The sequence below is a fragment of the Phyllostomus discolor genome, chromosome 8 (assembly GCF_004126475.2).
Source record: "Phyllostomus discolor isolate MPI-MPIP mPhyDis1 chromosome 8, mPhyDis1.pri.v3, whole genome shotgun sequence".
NCBI classification, from domain to species: domain Eukaryota; kingdom Metazoa; phylum Chordata; class Mammalia; order Chiroptera; family Phyllostomidae; genus Phyllostomus; species Phyllostomus discolor.
In genome coordinates this window covers 113,958,947-113,981,219 of record NC_040910.2, presented here as the reverse complement: position 1 = coordinate 113,981,219, position 22,273 = coordinate 113,958,947, and the positions used below count along the sequence as shown (strand labels likewise).

The 22,273-nt window shown below is 71.6% G+C and overlaps 1 protein-coding gene and 1 long non-coding RNA gene across 2 annotated transcripts in view; one reads left to right on the top strand and one right to left on the bottom strand.

Moving 5' to 3' along the window:
- Positions 1–1,074: 1,074 nt before the first annotated feature.
- On the top strand, positions 1,075–18,290 carry LOC118502264. Its single transcript, XR_004904979.1, has 3 exons — positions 1,075–1,106; positions 1,411–1,416; positions 18,157–18,290. It is a non-coding gene; the product is annotated as an uncharacterized LOC118502264 (long non-coding RNA).
- Positions 4,403–22,273, bottom strand: part of BAHCC1 (BAH domain and coiled-coil containing 1) — a 54,166-nt gene continuing 36,295 nt past the window's right edge. Inside the window, 25 exon segments of the mRNA XM_036034252.1 lie at positions 4,403–5,023; positions 5,398–5,634; positions 6,324–7,501; positions 7,609–7,785; positions 7,940–8,059; positions 8,661–8,769; positions 8,868–8,943; positions 9,057–9,171; positions 9,277–9,430; positions 9,527–9,622; positions 9,790–10,091; positions 10,183–10,365; positions 11,010–11,289; positions 11,936–12,053; positions 13,893–14,006; positions 14,425–14,561; positions 14,687–14,886; positions 18,052–18,596; positions 18,598–18,856; positions 20,329–20,662; positions 20,762–20,991; positions 21,233–21,391; positions 21,484–21,692; positions 22,006–22,036; positions 22,039–22,113. Coding sequence (XP_035890145.1) covers positions 4,817–5,023; positions 5,398–5,634; positions 6,324–7,501; positions 7,609–7,785; positions 7,940–8,059; positions 8,661–8,769; positions 8,868–8,943; positions 9,057–9,171; positions 9,277–9,430; positions 9,527–9,622; positions 9,790–10,091; positions 10,183–10,365; positions 11,010–11,289; positions 11,936–12,053; positions 13,893–14,006; positions 14,425–14,561; positions 14,687–14,886; positions 18,052–18,596; positions 18,598–18,856; positions 20,329–20,662; positions 20,762–20,991; positions 21,233–21,391; positions 21,484–21,692; positions 22,006–22,036; positions 22,039–22,113 — 5,645 coding nt within the window. The 3' untranslated portion in view covers positions 4,403–4,816.

The window sequence follows — 22,273 nt, the reverse complement described above, 5'->3', positions numbered from 1 at the left end:
CGAAGGCCCAGGGTGACGGACAATCGCCCTGTCCGTGCGGAGCTTCCCGACCCGCGCTGCTCGCCGCCGGGCCTGGGTCTGTTTCTTATGAGCGAACAGAGTCCCGACGAGGGGCAAGGCCTTACACTCGCTCCGAGGCTCCCGAACAAAAAGCGTGGTTTCCCCTTCCCCTCCCAGCACACGGGCTTGTGTGGGGGCTTCTCCAGGGGTGTCTGACCTTGGGGCGCCTCTGGGCCACACTGGAAGAAGCAGCGTTGTCTTGGGCCCCACGTCCAATAGCAAACAGTAATGAAAACGGATGAGCAAAAAAGGGTTTTTAAGTAAATTTACGATTTGGTGTGGGGCCGCCTTCACCCCCGCACCCTCCCACCTGCTGGGAGAAGCGCTGGGGCTCCCGGCCGTCGGGGGAGGGGCTGCGGGAGGCCCCAGGGCAAGCCTGCTTACTGCCTCCCCGGGTGCTTTTACTGGGGGGGAACCCTGATCCCAGCCCCCCTGACTCAGCCAAAGCAGAGGGCCTGCTGGCAGGGACCCTGCAGTCCCTGAGTGGCAGACCCAGGCCTACGGGGTGCTCTGCACGTCACTGTTACTGAGGTGACGCCGTGAAAGATGGCTCCAACCCAGTGCACCCATCACCCTGCCTTCCTCAGTGCTGGGCTGTGGGTCCCCTGGTGGGTGGGTGAGGGGGGGAAGGCGTGGCTTTGAGGACCCTGCCAGGCGTCCTCCTCCATGGCTTTGAGGACCCTGCCAGGCGTCCTCCTCCATGGAGCGAAGCTGGGTGGAGGAGGAAGGCTCCTAGCATGTCGTCAGAGAGGCAGAGAGGCTGTTCCCCTGCCTCCCGAGCACCCCTAGGGGAGCCCCCAGAAGGGCCATGGGGACCCTTGTTGGGAGGGGCCCTGAGGAATCACCAGGTGGGGGGCAGCCAGGCTCCTGAGCAGGGTGGTGGGGTGGGCCCCCGAGGCACCGTGTCCAGCCCGGGGACCTGTTCGTGTCCCCATACTCCCGGCCCCGTCTCCGCTGGCTGGGCCGTGTCCAGGAGGCAGCCAGCCAGCCTGCCTGGAGTGTGAAGCTCCCAGCGGGAGGCCCGGGAGGCACGGCGTGGGGCTGAGGTAGGGCCCCCGCATGGGGGTCTGGAGATGCCTTTGCAGCTCCCGGGAACCCCCCCCGCCCATGCTCATCAGTGGGCCAGTCAGGAACCACACCGCACAGGCCAGGCCCTGGAGGCCCCCAGCTGTGGGGGGTGGGGGTGGGGGACAGCCGGGCCCGTCTCGCCCTGTGGCCTCCACCTGGCTTCTGGAGGCCTGAGTCCCTGCCCATGGCGCTCTGGCTGCTGGTGGACAGTGAGGGGCCTCGGCCTCCCTGGACCCCCACCGGTCCGGCTGGAGCTTGTGCGTGGGGTGTTGAGACCCCCAGGTTCCAGTGTGAGGCGGCTCTCCAGTGTGACATCCTCTCTGCCCACTCCCTCAGCTGGCACCCGGGGCCCCTGCGGCGGGTCCCTCCGAGCCGCTGCACAGACTCAGGAGGCCACCACGGGCCAGGCTGGCCATCGGCCAGATGGCGCCCTGAGTGCCCAGATGCCCCCTGGCAGGCTGGACCGCCCTCTCCCGGTCCCCGCCCTGTCCCGGCCTTGGGGGCCTGGACCGTTGAAGCCCCTCGTCCCCAGTCAGTCTGTGGCTTGGAAGACGAGCTGCAGTCAGCCGGGCCGTCGTGTCTCCTGATAAAACATCGCTCCCATCGACCTTGCTCTCCGGCGTGTCGTTTGTCTGGCTTCTGCGTCTCACACGCAGGCTCGTTCGTCTCCATCCAAGTGTGGGCCCGCGCACTTAACCCCCGGGGCTCTGCGGCCTCCCGAGCCCTCCCTGCCCCTGGCCTGGGGCCCTTCGGGAGGGCAGGGGGTCACCCCACCTGAGTTTTTGGGGGGTTGGGGAGGCTGCTGGATGGAGAGAGGGGAAGGGAGGAGGTGGGCCGGTGGGAGGAGACCCGTGAGGACGCACCAAATCCTGCTGCAGCCCCGACTTGCTGTGTCCCAGTGGCTACCTGCCTCCCTGCTCCCTCCCACCGGTCCACACGCCCGGGGCTGTTGGTGGCACCTTACCCCCTGCCCCCAGTCCAGCGTGTGCCCCTGTCCCTCACCCTGGGCCCTGAGGGCCTTTCTCTGGGTGCCAGCTCTTTCCTCAGGGGCTCCGGCCCCTCTGACTCCGACCCTGGGGCTGCAGAGTGAGGGTCTCAGTCTGCCTGCTGACCCTCGGCCTTGAGCCTGTGGTGCACTTGGACTGTTGTGCAGCAGACAGGGGAGCCCCCCCACCCCACCCCGCCCATGGGGTTGCTGCCCCAGCCTTTGCCTCGCTCAGCCTCAGGATCAGGGCTCCTGAAGGGGTGTCAGCCCTAACCTGCCCGGCCCAACCCTCTCTGCTGCCGTGGAGCCTCCCTGTGACTTCCCTTCCCCACGTGCCTGTGCCCTGTGTGGGCTGACCCTCCAGCTTCCCCTCGGGGGTGTCCGCCGCCCTGGCCACAGGGCCTAGTGCAGGCTGGACATCTGACTCTCTCAGGTGGGACCTATAAGGCCACAGACCCTTGTCCCGGGGCAGCTTGAAGGCAAGGTCCACCGCAAGCCCCAGGCCCGAGGGGCTTTGCTCCACTACTGTGGGGGTGGGGGCAGGGCGGGCCAGGGCCAGGCTCCGTGGGTCTGCGGAGACCCCCGCACCTCTGGGGCCTCTGGGGTGCCCCTGTGTGACGCACACCCCACACCAAGGCACAGTCAGGATTCCGGACCACGGAAAACCTGTACAATAGTTCATATATTTATTCTTAAGCAAGTTATCAATAAAAAATTTAATACTAAAATGCATTTACATAGAGTTTGCTGTTCATAAAACCTTTGTGTTTTTGTTTGTTTTTAGTGTTTACATTGAAAAAAACCCACCCCTCTCTTAGTTTACACATTTACAACAGCCGAGCTTCTGCCGGGGTGGGGGGCGTCGCACGCACCGGACGCGGACGCAGCCGCAGATGCAGCGAGGGCGGGGCAGAGTGTGCGGGACACAGCTTCTCGCTGGGGGGTGGGGTCAGGAGGTGGGTGTGGGTCCTGCACTTCCGGGCCCCTCCCCACCACCTCCCACAAACAGCTCCGGGCTCCCACTGCCTCGCTAGGCCACCCCCACGCCTCCCCGGGCTCCCGGCCCTGCCCCTCCGCCAGCATCAGGCCTCCGCAGCCGCCAGCGGGGCTGGCCTCTGCCGCCTGCCTGGGCGGCCGCCAGGAATGAAATATTGCACTCGTGCGGAGGCGAAGGGGGAGCCAGGGTAGGGCAGGGGAGCCGGGGTGCAGGGGACCCCCTCCAGGTCCTTGCGCTTCCTGCAGAGCTGCCGGGGGCGGGAGGAGGGGCCCTCCAGGCAGCAGGAGGGTTCCTAGTTAGAAAGGGGGCCTGAGAGGGGAGGGGAGGGGTGTCGGGTACCTGCCGACACCCCTTGTTTCCCAGGAACTTGGGCTGTGTCTGTGGGTCACGGAAGAGCTCATCCTAAGGAGTGGCGGCTAACTTGGGGGGCTTCCTGGGGCGACTGAGGGGACGCCTGGCCCTGAGTGCAGGCCAGGATGAGGCCATCAGGGCACAGGTCCGGCGGGCCCTGTCTGTCCCTCTTGACCTCCGGAGAAGTGAGGAGGTGACGAGTTCTGCAGGACGCCCACCCGGCACGGTGGTACCCAGGGCGCTGGGCAGAGGGGTGACAGCTCCCAAAGGTGCTGCCTGCGCACGGGCCGGAGGGGACCGCTCCTGCTGCAAGCGCCCCTCACGGGGCCATCGGCCCTGCCAGGGAGCTTCGGAGAAGGCTGGGAAGGCCCCTGGTGTTGGCTAGGCCGGCCTCCCCCCACTGCTCTGAGTGCCGGCCAGACAGAGGTGGATCGGAAATAACCTGGACTGTTCAGGGGAGGAAACCGAAGCGTCCCCGTTTCACGCCAACACCCGAACGTCCTTGTTCATCTGTGTTGTGTCGTCGGAACAGAGGGAAGGGACACATGGCTGCCGCCACACTCCGCTCAGGGGGTCCTGGCTTTCATGTCAGCTTCCGGGACCCCCTCTGCCCATGGAAGCCTCGCAGGCCAGCCCTCACCCCCCCAACCTTCTCCCCAGGAGGTGGATTACAATGAGATAAACTCCAGCGTGATTGCCACCCTCCGCCGTCTCCAGAGACCGGCGGGAGCAGCAGGGGCCCTCCCTGGCCCGTCCTCGGGCCCCGGCCCCTGCTGCCCCTGTGGGGACTCAGCCAGGCTGAGGACAACAGTGCATTTTCAAAGAAAACTCCCCGAAACAAAATCCCTGCACGCACACGCGCACACACACACACACACACCGCACACGCATGCACATACACCCTCGTCACACACGTGGGGAAAAGAAATCTTTTTCCACTATTTTTTTCCATAAAACTTCCCCGAAGTAGTACACTATTTACATGGAGAAATAAATAGACAACACACCTGATTTCTGCTCTCCCTGGTGGGGGACAGTCGGAGGTACTGGGGAAATATGGCTTGGATTCTAATCTCTCGGGACGCGCCGATGGGGGAGCAGAGCGCCCAGGGCAGGGGGCCCGGGGGCACAGTGGCCGCCGCGGCGGGCGGGGCTGGGGTCTGGCGCCCAGGAACTCTCTCTTTCCAGGGACAGTGACAAAAAGCCTGGATCTCGCCTCGGTGGGTTTGCATATTTGCTCGCTCCCTGGCTCCCTCGCTCCTCTTCCCGCTCAGCGGGGCGGGGCCGGCGCCGCCCATCTGAGTCCCCCGCCTCTGCGCCCGGGGCGCCGCGGACACCGCGGGGCAGGCGCAGGCTCAGCACAGGATGGGCACGCCGTCGGCCGTCACCAGGCGCCCCGTGGCGGGGTCGTAGGTGCCCGCCAGGTAGTAGAGGTCCCTCCGGTCCTGGCGCGGGCGGCTCTGCGTCATCCGCTCGTACTGCTCGCGCCCCACGACCTGGCACTTGTGGGAGATGGTCTGCACGTCGTTCTCGTCCTCGTGGCACGACTGGTACAGGGCGTTCTGCGGGGCGAGGGCGGCACGTGCGTCGGGGGCGGGGCCTTGGCCTGCGCGCCCCGCCCAGCCTGGGCGCGGCTCTGCCTAGGGGCCCCGGGACTGGGGCGGAGCCTGGACTCCGGAGAGGAGGGTGCGGCGGGCGTGGACAACACTGTTTCCGTGCGTCTCCGAACGCAGGCTCTGCCCAGGGAGGCCCGAGGGGGCGCGGGGGCGTGTCTGGGGGGGGGGGCTGCAACCGCAGTCCGTTTCCGGGCAGCTGTGAGGGTGGGGCAGGGGTCTCAAGGTGTGGGGTGTGTGGGGGTGCTCAGAGAAGACCGCGCCCTTTGTCCTGGCTGCTGCCCGCCCACCCCCGCTCCGGCCCCCGGCGCCCCGGGCCCCACCTTCCCGTCGCTGTGGCGCTTCCCCAGCTTGGTCTCCTCGGGGTGGTAGAACCACTTGACCTTCACCACCATGTTGCTGCCCCACGACTCCCACAGGCTCTCGATGCGGCCGATGTAGGGCAGGTTGGGGCGGCCGGCGGACAGGAACACGGCGCAGTCCCCGACACGCAGCGTCTCCTTGCCCCGGACGATGGCCTTGTAGAACAGCTTCCTGGCCTTGCCCTTCATGCCGCGCCTCTGCAGGGGAGACAGCCGGGGCCCAGCGTGGTGAGGGGGCCGGGGCCTCGGGACCGGGGGCGGTGACGGGCGGACAGAGGAGAGAGAGAGTTTGGGGGACGGACAGTGAGTCTTGTGTGCGGGCAGGTGGGCCTGGGCGGTTTCATGGGCGAGACAGGGCGGCTCAGTGGCTGCCCCACCCCCACCCCAGGCAGGGCGGGGTCGGCCACGCCGGGCTCTGTGCTGCCTCGGCTGACGAAGGGACCCGGAGGGACACCGTCTCTGTGGGTGGGGAGGCCCGAGCCCCGTGAGACGTTCACGGCGGCACAGTTCCCAGGGCAAAGCCGTGGGCCGTGACGGGCCCCGCCCGCGGTGCGTTCACGGAGGAGCACGCGTGTGTCTGTGCCCCGGTGTCTGCGAGGCCCTGCCCAGGCCCGAGCGTGGCTTGTCGACGTGGAAAGGTGCTCAGGGAGACCCACAGAACCAAGCACGGGGGTGCGCTGGGGCGCGCTCATGTCCCCGGTCAGACCAGCAGAGCGAGGACCCCCGGGGAAGGGGGCGCCGGCCACTCGGGTCCAGGTGGGGTTCTGTGCTTCCCCGAGTGTCCCGGTTTTTTGGACGAAATCGCACAATCCCGGCTGCAGAGAAGAGGGAGCCGCAAAGCTGGAGCGTGCGCCACCCCGCCCTGCCCCGCCCTCGGGGCCACCTACCTGCGTCGGGCTCCCTGACCACTTCCAGAGCTGCCGGGCCGGCAGGAAGGCGGAGATCTTTGGCCGGTTCTCCACGGACGGCAGCCGCTGCCTCCGAGAACCCTCTTTGGCTTTGGAGAAGCTCAGGGCCTCCTTGCGCTTGAGCTTGGACTTGCCGCTGCCGCCGGGGCCCGCGCCCCCGCCCGCCAGGGCGGCCCTGGGCAGGAAGCAGCGCTGGGCGTGCGGGTGGGGGCCCCCGCCCTTGGAGCGCAGGGCCTCGGGCTGGGCCAGCAGGGCGGGCACGGGGTGGGTGAGGCAGGTCTGCAGCAGCAGGGCCGGGTCCTCGTCGTCCGAGCTGCAGGAGGAGCCCTCGTCGTCGGAGGAGCAGAGGCTGGAGGTGGACAGGGAGCCCGAGGACGAGGAGGTGGACGAGCCGGAGGACGAGGAGGACACGGACAGGCGGGCGAGGAAGCGGGAGGGCACGCCGGGGGCCAGCCCGGGCCCGTCCTCCTCCTCGTCCGAGTAGGAGCTGTGGCAGTCGCTGTCACAGGGCAGCGGGTACTCGGCCTGGCCCGCAAACTTGCGCAGCGCCAGCCCCACGGGCAGCGGGGGCACGGGCGCCCGCCCCTTCCTGTCCTTGCCCAGCAGGGCCGGGTGCGCGTAGCTGGGGCTGGGCAGGGGGCGCCCCAGCTTGGGCCCCGGGTCCTTGTCGCCCACCAGCAGCGCCTTGCAGTTCTTGTTCTTGGGGGAGGTCACGCCCTCGTGGTCCAGCTTGACCAGGAACTCGCCGCCCGCCCGGCGCCGCCCGCCCTTCTCCGCCTCGGCCCGCTCCGCCTTCTTGGCCCGCAGCAGCCTGTGGGCGCCCCCGGGCAGGCCGGGCCCGGCCCCGCCCACGAAGGGCGCGTAGGAGCTGGCCAGGCTGCTGAAGGAGGCGGCGCGGAGGCCGTCCCCGAACACGGGCGCCGCCACGCTGTGCACGGGGAACAGCGCCTCGCGGGCCCGCAGCCGCTTGGCGCCGCCGTTGGTCTGGAAGAGGTTCTGCAGCAGGCCCGGCCCCTTGCCGCCCGCCACCGCCGCGGCCTTCCGCTTGGTCTGCGCCACGGCGGCCCAGCTCAGCAGCGGGCTGCCCCGGCGGCCCAGGAAGTGGTCGGAGGCCCCCACGGGGGGCTTGGCACCTGAGGCGAGGAGGTCCGCTTTGCCTGGTCGGGGGGCGGGGAGAGACGTGACCGAGCTTAAACCCCCCTCCCCCATGCCCCCCATGCCCCCAGGGAGCCTCCCCGCCCCGGTTCTGGCCGGTCCCGAGTACCGGCTTTGTCTTTGCTGCTGGACTTCCTCCCGGGGGCCTTGGAGACGTCGGAGCCTTCGTGCACCTTGGGGGACAGGCTGGGGGCCGCGGGCTCACTGGGCGGGGGGGCCTCGCAGGAGGCCTTCTTGGTCCTGCGGCAGCTGCTGGACACCAGCAGGGCCGGCGAGGGCTCCGTGCCTGCGGAGCGGACCGGCGGTCTCAGTGCTGGGCCCCGGTGTGGCCGCCTCCCCTCGCCCCCACCGCGGGAGCCTGCTGGACCCAGAGGTGGCCCAGCCCGGTGCTGGCCGTAGGTGGGGCCGACCAGGGCGGGCGGGTGGGGCCCCCGGCTCACACTGGATCTTGAAGTCAGGAGGCAGCAGCCTGATGTTGGAGACGGCGATGTGGCCGGTGTCCCCGTCGTCAAACTCCACCACCACAGAGTCCAGGTCCTCCTCCTCGTCGCTGGAGTTGCCTGGGGGCGGGGAGGGGGGGTTTGGCTGAGCGCGCGGCCCCAGGCTCAGGGCCCACGGGGCTCTCCCTGCGGTCCCCCGGAGGACGGCAGGGTGGGGTGCCTGACAAGCGAGGTTGGGATTACTGTGCTCCTCGACCACACCGGCCCTGGCGCTGGCAGGGCGGCCGGCAGGCCCCTCTGCCCCCGCAGCACGGCTGGGGGCCGCATCACATCTACCCATCACCCCCACGCTGGTGCACACACAGGGACTCAGGCCAGCTCCCCCCACACAGGTGTGCAAACACACACCTGGCCCACCGCTCTGCCTGTTCATCACCTGTTAGACCCCAGGAGCCCCACCACCCCGACCTGGGGGGGTGAGGGTTCACCCCAGTGGAGCTGGGCCCGTTGACCCATCCACAGCCTCTGGGGCTGGGGCTCTGGCTGTCCTGCTCTGCAGGTCTTTGAACAGGAGCCCCTGTCCCCTGCCCCCCGGGGCCTTCTCCTGCTCACCAGGGAGCGGACCTGTTCCCTGCTCCCCTGCTCCCCTGCCTCCTGGCCAGAGGGGAGGGGCCGGCCAGCTCACGGGGTGGGGGCGGGATGGGGCGCAGCCATGGCTCACCTCGGACCACGTTGCCTGGGTACAGGCAGCGGGACCTCTGGCTCCAGTAGGCGCAGACCCGTGTGCCGGGCGGGAGGAACCTGCTGGACTGGGGCCGGACATCGAGAACCTGCAGGTGCAGCCGAGGCGGGAGCGTGAGCAGGCCTCGGGGGAGGGCTGGGGGCGGCCAGGCCACCTCCCCGGGCCGGCGGGGCGGGGCCCCCTCACCGCCTCCTGCAGCAGCTGCTCCAGCGAGTAGATGCGCTGCCGGTTGCCTCTCTCCCCGTCGATGACGATGCTGTAGCTGAGGGGCCAGGGCGGGGGGGGCGTGTGAGAGGGGCCTGGGGGTCCACGGCTGCTGCCCGAGGCCCCCAGCCAGCCGCGGCGGTGCCCACCCTGCCCGCAGCCCGGCCTCACATGTCGGGCGGCCGCAGGGTCCTGACGCTGCCGGCGTACAGCAGACTGTCCTCCTTGGGGATGAGCACGGGCAGCCCGTCCTGCAGGTCCTCCTTGTGGATGGTGCAGGAGCGCGCTGGGGGACAGGGCTGTCAGAGCCCGGCCGGCGCCGCCCCCCCGCCGCTGCTGCCCCCCACCCCCACCCCTGCCTGCTCTCAGCGCCCCTCCCGGCCGCTCTCACCCAGGGCGGCGCTCTGCTCGGAACTCAGGGGGCCTCCAGCCGCCTCCTCCTCCTCCTCCTCCTCCTCCTCTGAGAAGCTGCTGCTGTCGTCAAACTTGAAGTCGTCCTCCACAGCGAAGCTCTCCAGCAGCCGGCTCACTGCCCTGCCCTTGCCCTGGGGGGTCGGGGGGGTCAGTTCCCTGGGGTGGGGGCGGGGTCTGGGCATTCCTGCTGGGCGCCAGGGGCGGCGGGGCGGGGGGGGGGGGGCTACCTGCTTGCCGACGGCCTTGCTGGCCTTCCTGCCCTTCCCCAGGACGGCCTTGGCGTTGCGGGGCGACAGGGCGATGGACAGGGTCCCGTTCTTGCGCTGCGGGACAGTGGGCGGGGCTGTGGCAGGCTGGCACGGGCCTCCCCACCCACGGCCCGCCCAGGGCGCGGCTCAGACCGGCCCCCAGGCAGGGTGTGGCGAACAGGGATGGGGACCGAGGGCCCCGGAGGCCTCCCCCCGCCGGCCCGAGACCCCGGGGTGCTCACCCGCAGTCCTGGCTGCAGCACCGAGCTCTTGCGGGTGGCCCTCTTGAGGCGCTCGCTGGCCAGCTGGCTGCCCTCCTCCCGGCAGGGCAGGGCCCTCGCGGGGCTGAAGAGGGCGTCCCGGCCCGGGGGGGCCCCCGGCTCTGCTCGCAGGCCGCCTTTGGCCTTGCCCTTGGCCTTCTTCTTGCCTGGCGCTCCCGGGGGCCTGCGCCCGGGGGCCCGCTCTAGCTTGGTGCCCACCTTGGCCTTGACCGTTCGCCTCTTGATCTTGACCTCGCTCTCCGGGCTGGACAGGCGGCAGGCTCCTGTGTGCGGGAGCGGGGCCGTGGCAGGGACTCCAGCTTCTGGGGGCACCCCGGCCCCAGGGCGCCCCAGCACCCCCCGCCGCCCGGTTACCTAGCAGGCCCTGCCGCTCCCGCTTCTTCTTGGCCTTCTGGTTGGCTTCCATCTTGACCACGGAGGAGGGCGAGGGCCCCGGCACCGCCCCACCGGCCCCCGCCGGCAGCGCCAGCCCGGGCTCCGCGGGGAGCGCTACCGTGCCCAGGCGGCCCTCACAGCCCTCACTGTCATAGCCACTGCCTGGGGGGGGGGTGGGGTCAGGATCAGGGGCGTCAGGGCAGCACCGTCTGGGGGCGGGGGCCGGGGAGTGGACTGTGTATGAGTGTGGGTAACCGGGGGGCTGTGAGTGGAGCCCCGTCACTGTCACACCGGCGGCCACTCTGGTGTGGCACGTGTCCAGGGAAGGGTGGGGGACAGGGATGGGGAAGGGCGACCTCTCTCTGACCCTCGCTTCCCCGACTGCTTTCCTGATACCCGGGCCAGGCCGTGGGGAGCAGGCCTCGCAAGCTGGGGGTCCCCCCCCAGGGCAGCCCTCCCCCCTTGGCTCCCCCTCCCCACGTTCTCTGTCAGGCAGGCCTGGGGCGGGGGCGGGGGCTGCTGGGGAGGAAGTGTCTGTTTTTGCAGGCCCCGGCTTCTGGACCTGTTTGCTGGGGCCCAGATAACCCTGCAGGTCAGCCTGGCCGGACGCGGCAGGGGGAGCGGCCGGAGACGGGAGAAGAGCTACTTTTAGCCCTTTTCCAGGATGCCCTCGCCTGCCCCCGTCTGGGCGGGGCGGGGGGGGGGGGGGCAGGGAGCCGTGGGCTCTGCCCTGGGGAGGGGCCTCCTTCCGCAGCCAGAGGGCCCGGCCCCTCAGGGGTCCTGGCGGCCCCCGCAGACCCACTTGCCTGCCTCCGGGGCCGTGGCCGCGGCCACCTCGGCCGGGAACTTGGGTGTCAGCTCCCTGCCGCCGCCGCCGCCGCCCTCGGGCTGCAGGTGTCTAGCTGTCGCAGACACCTTGGCGCTCTTGGCTCGGGACAGCTTCTTCCGGACGCGCCCCCCGGGGAACGGGCCGAGGCCAGCGGGCAGTCCCTTGCTCTTGACCTTTGGCTTCAGCTGGGCGACCTTGTGGGCCACTGCGGACGCCAGCTCCCCCTGACCGCGGCTCTGCTTGCACCGGACCTTCTCCTGAGGACGGCAGGGGCAGCTCTGGGCGCCGGCCCCACCCGACACTCCGGCCCCGGCGGCACGTCCCCCAGCCCTGCCCTCCCGGAGGGCCGAGGGGGCTCCCAGCCTGTCCCGCCCCTGACTCCTCCGCCGCCCCTCCTGCTGCCCACCCTGCTTGGCTGGGCTGGGGGGAGGGGTGCCGAAGGCCCTGGGTCTGTGAGTGTTCTGGGCAGAGGGGCCAGACTCCTGCTCTGGGGGGGGGGGGGGGCAACGTGAGAAAAGGCTCAGAAAATTCCCCCCTCGCGCGGGCCTCCCGGGACCCCCCCCCCCCCGCCCGGAAGCGGGGTGGGCGGGGCAGAGAGCCGCCCGAGGGCGGGGCTGTGCCCTCATCAGGCCACGCCCCCACCCTGTGTATGTGCCTGAGGCTGCGGCCCTGGGGGCTCTCACTCCCAGGAAGTGCCCGCGACCCCCCTGGGTCCCTCTCCTGCTGGCGTGGGCTGGGCGTCGTGGAGCGTAGCCAGCCGGAGTCGCCCTGCAAGTTCGGGGGCCGCCTCCGCTGGGAGGGACCTCACTCCGTCCGTCCGCCTGAGTCCCGGTCCCAGCCGTGCATGGGCTGGGGGCCCGACCCCCGCGCCGCGAGCCCGAGGTGGGGCCGGCGGGGACTCACCGCAGCGCCGGCCTGCAGGCCCACGTAGACGCCCTTCTCCAGGCGGCCGCGCTTCTTCGCGGGCGCCTCGCCGTCCCGCAGCTCGGCGCACAGCAGGCTCAGGCTGGGCCGCACCGCCCTGGGGTGGGGGGAGGGGCAGGTGGGCACCCCAGGAACGGCGCAGCCCACCGGCTCCAGGGAGGGCCCCACTTCTCTCCCGGCCAAGGCTCCTCCCCCAGAGGGGCACGTGCTACCGCGGGGGCGGGGGCCCAGCCTGGGCTGAGCCCCTCGGACACCCACCTCGCTGCCCGTCCCCTCCGCCCGCTGACCGGGCGGGAGGCCCCGTGCCCAGAAGCCCGGCTCTGTGGGCGGCGGGGCCACCGTGTGAGTGGGACCGTGGCCTCGGTCTTTCCACTGGGAATGGGGGCTGTGCCTGTGCCTTCAGCAAGGCCGAGGCCCGAGGTGAGGGCACGGGGGAGGGCAGCCGTCAGGGAGACCTGCGCCCAGGCCCCGCCTCCCGGCCCCAGGCACCCCTGCTGCTGGTCTCAGGCCCCCCCGAGAGCTCCGTCCTCTGCTCTCAGTTCTGGGTCTGGAGGCGGAGGACCCTGCACTGTGCCGCCCTTCTCCCGGATGGGGACTGGGAAGTTCGGACACCCAGCCTCAGTTTCCCTTTACCCTGCAAATAGGAGGCTGGGAGTGGCTGCCTGTCCTCCCCCAGATGGGGGTGGGGGCTGGGCCTTTCGCTGCCCCTCCCCCCCACCCATATGGTGGTCACTGAAATAAGTCACAGATGGGGGCTGAGGGTCCTGGTGGGCCCTGGCCTTGTGTGGTTGGACCCTGCCTGCCTTTACCTTTCTGCCTGGAGAGGAGGCCAGGTGGCAGGCCGGCCTGCGGCCACACTTGGCCCCGGGACGTCCCCCCGCCACTTCCTGCCTGGGCCCAAGTGCCTACACCCTGGCAGGGCCCGCGGTGGGAGGGAGAGTGGGCCAGAGGGAGCCCCAATTCCGGGGAAGGCAGGGCCCGGGGCCTGGCTGCCTCCCCTCCCCTGAGGCCGCTGCCTTCCCGCAAGGCCCGGCCCTGGCCCTAGGGCTCAGGGGAGAAGGTGTTGCAATGCCAGCTCCAGGAGGGGCCTGAGCGGCCGGGGGGCCTCGGCGCCAGGACTCCCCCATGGGGCCCCTGGCCAGCAGCCCCCACAGCAGCCCTGGCTGGCCCTCAAAGAAGACCCCCCCCCCCCAGGGCCCCTGCCAGGCGACACCTGGGCAGGGCGGAGGAGGGAGGGCCCGGGAAGCCCCCAGCCATATGGTGCCCCTCCCGCCAGCAGCCGCGGCGGACTCCCCCTCCCCGTAACCTTCTCCGCGTTTGCTAATGTTTTGTGACATAAAGCCCCGAGATTAATTTTTTGCCTCTGTCTTAATTGAAGGAACCATTTAGTGCCGATTTAACTATTATTACCAAATCATGAGGATTGATGCCGCGCACGCATGCCCGCGCCAATCGCGTTTGGAGGAGCTCGGAGGATTTATGCAAATGGGCCTGCCGGGAGAGGCCATTTGTAGCCGAGAAGGACAATTATCCCAGGCCGGGGAGTGCGGCAGCGACCGTGCAGCGCGGGTAATGGATAATAACGTCGCGCGGCCGCCGTGAGCAGCGCCGCAGCGTGACCGACGACTTTGTACCGCACAGATAAAGAGGCTTTCACGCAAGGCCGCCTCGCACGCGGGGGGGCCAGGGGGGGTGGGGGGGGCGCCGCCGTGGCCAGGTGCGTGCAGCTGGCGTGGCCGCGCTCCAGGCCCACGCGGCTCCGAGGAGAAAGGAGCTCAGGGCGGGCCGAGGGCGGGCGGGCCGGCCGTGGGGACTCTGTGCCGGGCTCTGCCCGCCGCGCACTCCGGCCCAGAGTTCAGGGAGGAGGGGCGCCCGCAGCCCCCAGACCCCACCAGGGGCCCACCGGCCCGGGACGCCCCGAGCCCCCGGGACTCACTTGACTTTCTTGACATCGCCCCCGGGGCGCAGCGCAGGCAGCAGGCTGGACAGCTTCCGCTTCCGCGGCCGGCCAGGCCCTCGCCGCGCCGGGCTCCGCGAGCTCTCGTCCCTCCTGGCGGCCACCGGAGCGGGGGACGGGGGGTCAGGGGCTCCGGCCACACTGGCTCCCCAATGGGGCTGGCGGGGGGGGACACTGGCCTTCCTGAGACGTGGCCCTGGGAGCCCCGCGTCCCTGCAGTCCCCACCTCCCAGGCCCAGAGTCCTGCACGCACCCGGGGGCTTCCACCCCTGTGACAACTGTGCCCACAGAACCCCCTCCAGCCCCCCCCCCCCCCCGCACTGGCCTCTGCTGGGCGTTCTCCCCCCCGGGAACCGCCCCCACCCCCGCCCCCACCCTGGTTGGCTCCTCTGCTGGGGGAATGGCTCCCAGATCCCAGCTTCCCGCCGAGCTCAGCCCGGCACGCCCAGGCTGACCCCTGACCCCGGGGTCCAGGCCGCCCGCCCCCCCCCGCCCCCCGCCCGGGCCGTACTCGGGGTCGTGTTTGCGCTGCAGGCGGGCCAGCTCCCGCTGCTTCTCCTTGTAGCGCCGCTGCAGCTCGGCCAGCCGCAGGCGCATCTCCACCTCCTGCGTGTCCAGCCGGTCGATGGCGGCCTTCAGCGGGCACACCTGAGGGCCAGGGCAGGGGCCGTGAGCCACCCGGGCCCCGAGTGGGGCGGGCGGGTGGCCAGGTGCTCAGAGACGCCCCCCCATCACGGCAGTGGGCAGTGGGGTGCCCAGGGGCCTCCACTCACAGGCTTGCTCTTGGGGGTCCAGGTGTCCTTGCGCTGGAGGATCTGCATCCGGGGCGTGAGCGGGGGCGCCCCGCAGGGGCCGGCTGCAGGGGGCCGGGCCGAGGAGGCGGGGCTGTCCAGGCTGGCGGCCTCCACCAGGGACCAGGCCGAGGCCAGCGTGGCCAGGCGCCGCAGGTTGAAGGTCAGCACGTCCTCCTCCTCTGTGGGGAGCACGAGGGTGGGCGTGTGAGCATGGAGGTGGGCCGGCACACCCCCCCCCCCCCCCGCCCCGAGAGGCTCTGGACAGCTCTTGTGGCCCGGACGCCCCAAGGCCGCCTGGCCCCCCAGGGGTGAGGACCCGGAGCAGCGGGGTACGCACCCAGCACCCGCCTCGGTGGGACCAGTGGGTGCGGGGGCAACATCCCCTCTGGCTACCTCGGGTCAGGCCTGCTGGGCCGGCACAAGGGCAGGGCCCAGGCCCGTGCCCTTCCAACGGGAGACGCCTGCACCTTTGCGCCCACTCCCGGGTTATGAGAACCTGGGGCGTCAGGGGGGGCGGCCTCCCGCAGGGTCAGCGCCCGGCCGGTGTCCCTCAGGGGACAGGCCAGAGTGGAGATGCCGGACCCGGGGGGGGGGCAAGCACGGGGCGGGGGGACTGGAGGCAGAGATGGGGGCGGGCGCACAGGCAGGCGGACCCCAGCAGGAGCCGCAGCCCAGGAGGGGCCGGGTGGCTTAGGGGGAGGTCTGGGCGGGAGAACACGCAGCCAGCTCTGCCCCCCGGCAGAGCCTGGGAACAGCGGCACCCCGGCAGGCACGGGCACACGCAGCACCCCAAACTTGGCTTCTGATCCCATCCTCCGAGGAGAGGCCCTGGGCTCCCGGGGGAAGGGCTGACTCAGGGTCAGCGGGGGCTCAGCGCGGGCCGGGGACACGGGACGTGTGGAGAACAGCAGGGGCACCCACACGGGCCGGCCACAGGGCCGGGGCTGGGGCAGTTTGCTCGTGAAATTCAAGAGCGACCGACACAGGAGGACAGGACCCGGGAGTTGCACGGACGCGGACGGGGGAACGGGCTGCCCCGCCTCTTCCAGGGGCCTCTCAGGAGACACCTGCTCGCTCCAGGGAAGTGCCTGGCCCCCACCGTGGTGGCACCAGGACGGCGACCCACCCTCAGCCACGGGACAAGCCGGAAGCTCACACCTCTGGGCCTCAGTTCTGGGCCGAGGCTGAGGGAGACCCCCTGCCCAGAGATGGCGGCTGGGCCCACGGTGCCCGGGAATGGGGTGCTGGGGGACATGCACCCCCGCCTCCCCTAGCAGCCAGGCAGCGGTCTCTGTAAGCCAGGTTTTAGCTGAACGTTCTGCAGGGTGCCCCCGGCTCCTGGGGTGCCCCTCGGCTCCCCTCCCCCTGCTCAGTCTTCCCTGAGGCCCCCACTCCTCACACTAACCCTGCTGACCCCCCGCAGTTCACTGGGTGAACCGGGGGAGAGGGTCCTCTCTGGGTTCCAGAAGACACCCACGAGGCTCTGTGTGCTCCGGGGGCTGTGGGGGGGGCACAGTGACAGGTGCGCCCCACGCCCGGGGTGGGGCCTTCGCCCCCTGTCCCTGGGAAGCCCTGGCAGGCTTCGGGCTCCACAGACTTGGGTGGCGGTAAAAGCCGGTGGTGGCTGGCAAGGCAGGGCAAACGGGGGGGGGCACACACAAGACCGTCTGTGCTTGGCGTGCTGGGGGGGCAGTTCGACGGGGCACCGGGCTCCCTGGACTGCGGCCCAGGCAGGGGGCACCCGCAGGCCGAGGGTGCTGGGGGGGCGTGGGGACAGTGAGGTGGCAGGGCCAGCCCTGGCCCTGGAGCAGACGGTCTGTGGGCCGCCTCACCTTTGCAGACCCGGTGCCTCCTCACCCCCGTTTCCTAGGCCCCCACCCGGCCTTCACCCACTGCTCTGTCCCGCCCGGGGGACTCCAGGGGGTCTTCCCTTCGGAGGAGGGGCAAGAGGTCCTGCCGTGCCCCTGGGATCCTCACGCCTCCATCTCCGCCCACCCTCCCCCCTCTTCCCCCACATTCTCTCCGGGCGTCCCGGACGGGGGGCAGGGGGACGGAGCTCCCCTCCGGGCTAATTCCAGGCGAGCGGTCACTGCGCTCGTGGGGGACAGCTGTGGCGCCCAGGCCACTTCATGGGGACTGAGGGGGGGGGGCGCACAGGGAGGGGGTGGGCCCGGAGGGGAGGATGGGCGGAGACCCCCCCCCCCAGCCGCCGCAGCGCCTGCCCACCCTGGGACACCTGGTCTCCACGTGAGCACGTACTGAGGGGGTGGGTGCGGTCCAGCAGGCACCCACACGCACTGGCCACACTGACCAGGTGGCTGCGCCTCCTCAGGCCAGCCACACTCACCCTGGGGTCTGGACCCTGCCCAGGGCTCTCTGCCTCACCCTGCAGCTGGGGCTCTGCCTGCCAAGGGCTCGCCTGCTAATTCCCGCCCCCCCACGTCCCCCCAGCACCGAGGCCCGTGCAGGGGACACGGCGGCCTCTGGGGAAACCCACTTCTCGGGAACGGCTGCTCTATCTGCTCAGCACAAAAGGCTCGGGCGGCCGTCGGGGGCCAGGAAGCTTCCTGCTCTGGGAAGACAAGCCAGCAAGCCAAGGGCTGGGTGGCGCTCTTTCCGGAAATACCAGAGCAGCAGCGCACACCTGGCCGAGGGCTCCCGGCGGGGCCGGGGGGGGGGGGGGGGGGGGGGCTTCTCCCACCGTGGCACCTGGGCGGAAGGGAGAGCCGTCCAGGGCTCCCTCAGACTCTGCATCTCACTGTGGGGCAGCGCCAGCCCCTGCCTGTGCCCTCGCGCCGGGGCGGCTGAGGGGTGCCCCGGAGCACCCTGTCCTGCACCCCAGCCCCCCGTGAGGCCTGGGCGCGGGGAACAGTCTCGGGCCACCTCCCCCGCCAGGCAGGCAGGCACGGCACGTGTCCGGGCCAGCAGACCCGCTCAGGCCCCGGGAGGGAGCCGAGGTGGCCACGGGGGAGTCGGGGTTTGGCAGCCTGCAGAGGGGTGTGCGCACTTCCCCGCTTTCTGGGCTGTGAGGAGGCCTCAGTCCAGCCACCTCACCCCCACCCCTCCGTGGGGGGCCTGGCACCCCCATGTGCAGGGTGGGGACAAGCCGGAGCCTCCCTCAGGGTGTCACGAACACCCATAGCAACAGGGTGCTGTCCGGGGGCCGCTCTGCGGCCACCCTGAGCACCCAGCTCCTGGGGACCAGTCGGCAGCCAGGGCTGGGGGCGACATGGGCGGGCACGCCACTTTCCAGCGGGTGGGGGCCACGGCTGACCCCGAGCCCGTGCTGGAGGGGCCAGCCCCTCGTCGGGCCCCGGGGTGGGGCAGGCAGCAGCAGCGCTCACCTGGCAGGGCCGGCTCCCTCCTCTGCGGCTGGAAGTCCAGGTCGGCCAGCTCGCTGAGCAGGGCGATGCCGTGGGTCCCTGAGCTGGGGGGCCCAGGGAGAGCAGGCGGGCCGGTGCCAGGCAAGTCCCCCAGGTCGATGGTGGCTGCCACCAGAGCGTCCAGGCCCAGCAGCACCCTGGGCAGGTGGCTGTCGCCAGCAGTCAACCCCCAGTCCCTCTCCCCCTCCCCCTCCAGCTCCTGCTCCTCAAACTTGGCCGCCTCCTCCGGCCCCACCTCGCGGGGGGGCTGCCATTCACCCTGCTCGGCCCGCTCCAGGGTCCGGGGGCTCCCCGTCTGCCGCTCCAGGGCCCGGCCGTCAGCCCCCGGCGGGGGCTCTTGCTCCCCCTGCTCCGCCCCCTCCCCCGTAGTCCTCTCCTCTCGGGCCCCTCCCTGAGTAGAATCAGCCAGGCCAGTGGCTTCGGGGCCCCCTCCCTGGAGGAGGGCCCCACATCGCAGTTCCTGCAGCCCCTCCAGTGGGCTGGGGTCCGCCGTCTTCTCTGGGGGGCCCTGCTCAGCAGGGCGGGGGATGGCAGCACTGGTCCCGGGGGGCCTCCCTGGCCCCCGAGGGCAGCCCAGGCTCCTCGGGGCTCTGGGGGCCTCGGCGGGGCGGCTCCCCGGGCACAGGCGTCCTTGCTGGCTCAGGCCGGGCCCTGGGGACCGGGGTTTGCATAGTTCTGGGGTCGGAGAGGTCAGGCGAGTGCACGCTGGGGGGCAGGGAGAAGCAGCCCGAGCTGGCCGCGGGGCACGCGTGTCCGAGAGGCAGGTCTGCAAACAAAAAGGGGGTGTCAGGGGGGCAGCTGCGGCCAGGGCGGCCCCAAACCCCTCAGACCCACGCCTGGGAGGGAGGGGCCCCCGCCAGCCCTCTGCCGGCCCATGGGTGAGGCAGAAATGGGGTGCATCACAGGGGGGCAGCAGGAAAGCTCCGGGTGCAGGAGGGCTGTGAGCCCTGCCTCCTGCTGTGCCCCTGGGGACTCCCGGGGGGCCCTGGGGGGGCCATCTCTGGCGTGGTGTGGTGCAGCTAGCCAGAAAAGGGGGGAGGTTTAACACGAGGTAGCGTGAATCGGGGGCTCCCCTGGACCAGAGCGAGCCAGCAGCCCGTCGGACGCATCACACCCCATTAACGGCAGTAAAAAAAGTGGGGGGTGGGAGGGGGGAGCCTAAAAACCCCGACAGCTTCTGCCGGCTCAGTATCCTTCTCGTGGAATCGGGCGGCTTTCATGTCGCCACACGGGTTCCCGTGTGAACTCGCAGCCCGACGAAGAGAGGAGGGCACAGCTGGTGGCAGCAGGGGTGGGTGCTGCAGGGGTGGGTGCTGCGGGGGAGGGTGCTGCGGGGAGGGTGCTGCGGGGAGGGTGCTGCGGGGTAGGTGCTGCGGGGGAGAGTGCTGCGGGGAAGGGTGCTACGGGGGAGGGTGCTGCGGGGGTCGGGGTGCTGCGGGGTGGGTGCTGCGGGGGAGAGTGCTGCGGGGGAGGGTGCTGCGGGGGTGGGTGCTGCGGGGTGGGTGCTGCGGGGTGGGTGCTACGGGGGAGGGTGCTGCGGGGAGGGTGCTGCAGGGAGGGTGCTGCGGGGAGGGTGCTGCGGGGAGGGTGCTGCGGGGTGGGTGCTGCGGGGTGGGTGCTGCGGGGGAGGGTGCTGCAGGGAGGGTGCTGCAGGGGAGGGTGCTGCGGGGAGGGTGCTGCGGGGGTGGGTGCTGCGGGGAGGGTGCTGCGGGGGTGGGTGCTGCGGGGTGGGTGCTACGGGGGAGGGTGCTGCGGGGAGGGTGCTGCAGGGTGGGTGCTGCAGGGCTGAGGCCAGGCCAGAGCCCCCCCCTCCCCCGCACAGGCCCCCTCCTCGCCTCAGGGCCAAGCGGCGGCACCTTTGGCCCGGACAGCCAAGGACAAGCTCCTGGGCCCAGCTTCGAGGCCAGGGACAGGGCCTGCGGCTGCGGCCCCGTGGTCCTGCCACTGTCCACAGCGGGCTGGGTGCCTGACCATTCCCAGGGCCCAGTGCTGGCCTGCTGGGCCTGCCCCTTGCCCCGCCCCATCTGCATGGGCTTGAAGGAGACGGTGGGGACCCTGAGTGCTCCCTCAGTGGGCCCCTCGGGGCTGTGGGGAGGGAGGAAGAGAGCAGGCAGGGGACGGACAACATGGCCCTGGGCCCTACCAGGGGGCTGGGTGGGAGAGGGCACCCTAGCAGCCGCCACACCAGGCAGCACCCCGACTGGGCTCCGCCCACCCGGGAGGGGCCCGGGGCCTCACCCGGTTCCAGCGCGCTGAGGCGGGCTCCGGCGCGCCGGCCCTCTCCACCCCTGTCCTCGGTGCCGGGCGGCTGGGGGCCGAGCCCGGGGCTGCCGGCGAGGCAGCCGGATAAAGTGCACGGGGCGGCGGGACACGGCAGCGGCGACGCAGGGCAGCTGGCGGGGGGCTTCTGGGGAGGGGAGTGGCAGCAGGGCGACAGCTTGGCGGGGCCCGTGGTGGCCGGCGAGGGGGTGCCCTTGGCCGTGGGGGTTAAGGCAACTGGCTTGTGGGTGGACTTCAGGGCCTTCTCCTGGGCGGGCTCCTGCAGCTCCAGGGGGTGGTCCTCGGGCTTCCGCTGCAGGGGGGGGCGGGGGGAGAGGCTCAGCCGCATTCGGCCCTGTGCGGGGCGTCGGGGTGGGGGGGGCGGGAGTGTGCGGGGGCTCCGGGCCGGTACCTGGAACTGGGCGGCGGCCCGCTGCTGCGGCGGCTGTGGCGGCGGCTGTTGGTGCTGAGGTGGGTGCTGCGGTGGGTGCTGAGGTGGGTGCTGCAGGGCGTAGAGCTCCTGCTGGCGCAGGAACTGGGACCGCGAGTACATGGGGAGCTGGCCCGGGTGCTGCATGTGGGAGGCGGGGCCCCGGCCCCCGTACATGGGGGGCCACAGCGGGGCCTGGTCCATGACTTCAGCTGCGGGCAGGGCCGGACAAGCCCTCAGCCCCAGCAGGCACGGGGGGGGGCGCCGGCCGCGTCCTCGGCCACCCCAGCTGGCCCCCTGCACCCCTCGAGCTCACCCACCTCCCTGCTTCCCCCTCCCTGCTTCCCCCTTGCCCCCACCCCCGCGGGGGCTGCCGCCTTCCTCGGACCTGCTCCTGGCACTCCCCCCGCCCCCGCCCGCCCCAGCCAACGGCCTGGCCCAGGAAGCCCTTACCGAGCGAGTGGGGGGCGGTGTGGGGCGCAGGCTCTGAGGGCAGGATGACCAGCTGCGTGGGGGCGTCCTGGGAGAGGGGGAACACGGGGGGCACGGAGCCGGGCACGGAGGCGGGGAAGCCGGGGGGCAGGTTCTGGTGCAGGGCGGGGTGCCCGAGGCCTGGGGAGACGAGCGAGGCAGAGCCGTCAGGCGGCGGGGGGCGGCGAGCCAGCCCTGCCCGCCAAGCCCCCGGCTGCCCCCAGGACACTGACCGTAGGAATGTCCCCCCATCCACAGGGAGGGGCTGCGGGTGCGGGGCAGCCACGGCGGGTGGGCGGGGTGGGGGGGGGGGGCCGGCTCCGTGCCCAGCTGGCCGCTCTGCAGGGAGGAGCCGCCCGCGATCATGAGGTGAGGGGCCAGGTCTCGGGGGCAGCCGCCCGACGGGTGGATCCGGGTGAACTCCACGAGGTCCTTGTTGTCCCTGCACGTCACGGGGTGGGTGGGGGCTCAGGACAGCGACCGGGTGCCCGTCCTGCTCCCCCACCGGACCCTGTGGCTGTCAGCCTCGGAGGGAGCCAGGGGTGGCCTCAGGGAGGGCCGGGGCTCCACGTCAGGGGCTCCGGGCCAGCAGGGGCCCCGTTGTCAGAGCTCCCCCCAGCGTGGGCAGAAACCCCAGCAGGGCCGGGGCGGGTGCACATCCCGGACCCTAGCCCACGGGGCACCCAACCAGGACCCCCGGCCACACAAGCATGGAGGCGTGGCCCGCCCCCACCGTCTGCCGGCCTGGCTCTTACTGCAACAGCAGCTCCCGGCCGGCCAGCCCCGGCGGTCCTCACACAGGCGCGCCCGCTCCTCCTCGGCCTCCAGGTCCAGTGTGTGGGCGGCGCGGGGCCCGCCGCCGGCTGCAGGGGCAGAAGCGGCAGAAGGGACGGGCGTTGGGGAGGCTGGGCTGGGGACGGACCAGGCACTTCTGGCCTCCGGGGGCTGTGGGGGTCAGGGTGGGGAGCCTCAGGGCTTGGGGGTGGGAGGGGCAGTCAGGACCGAAGACGTGGGGGGGTCCCC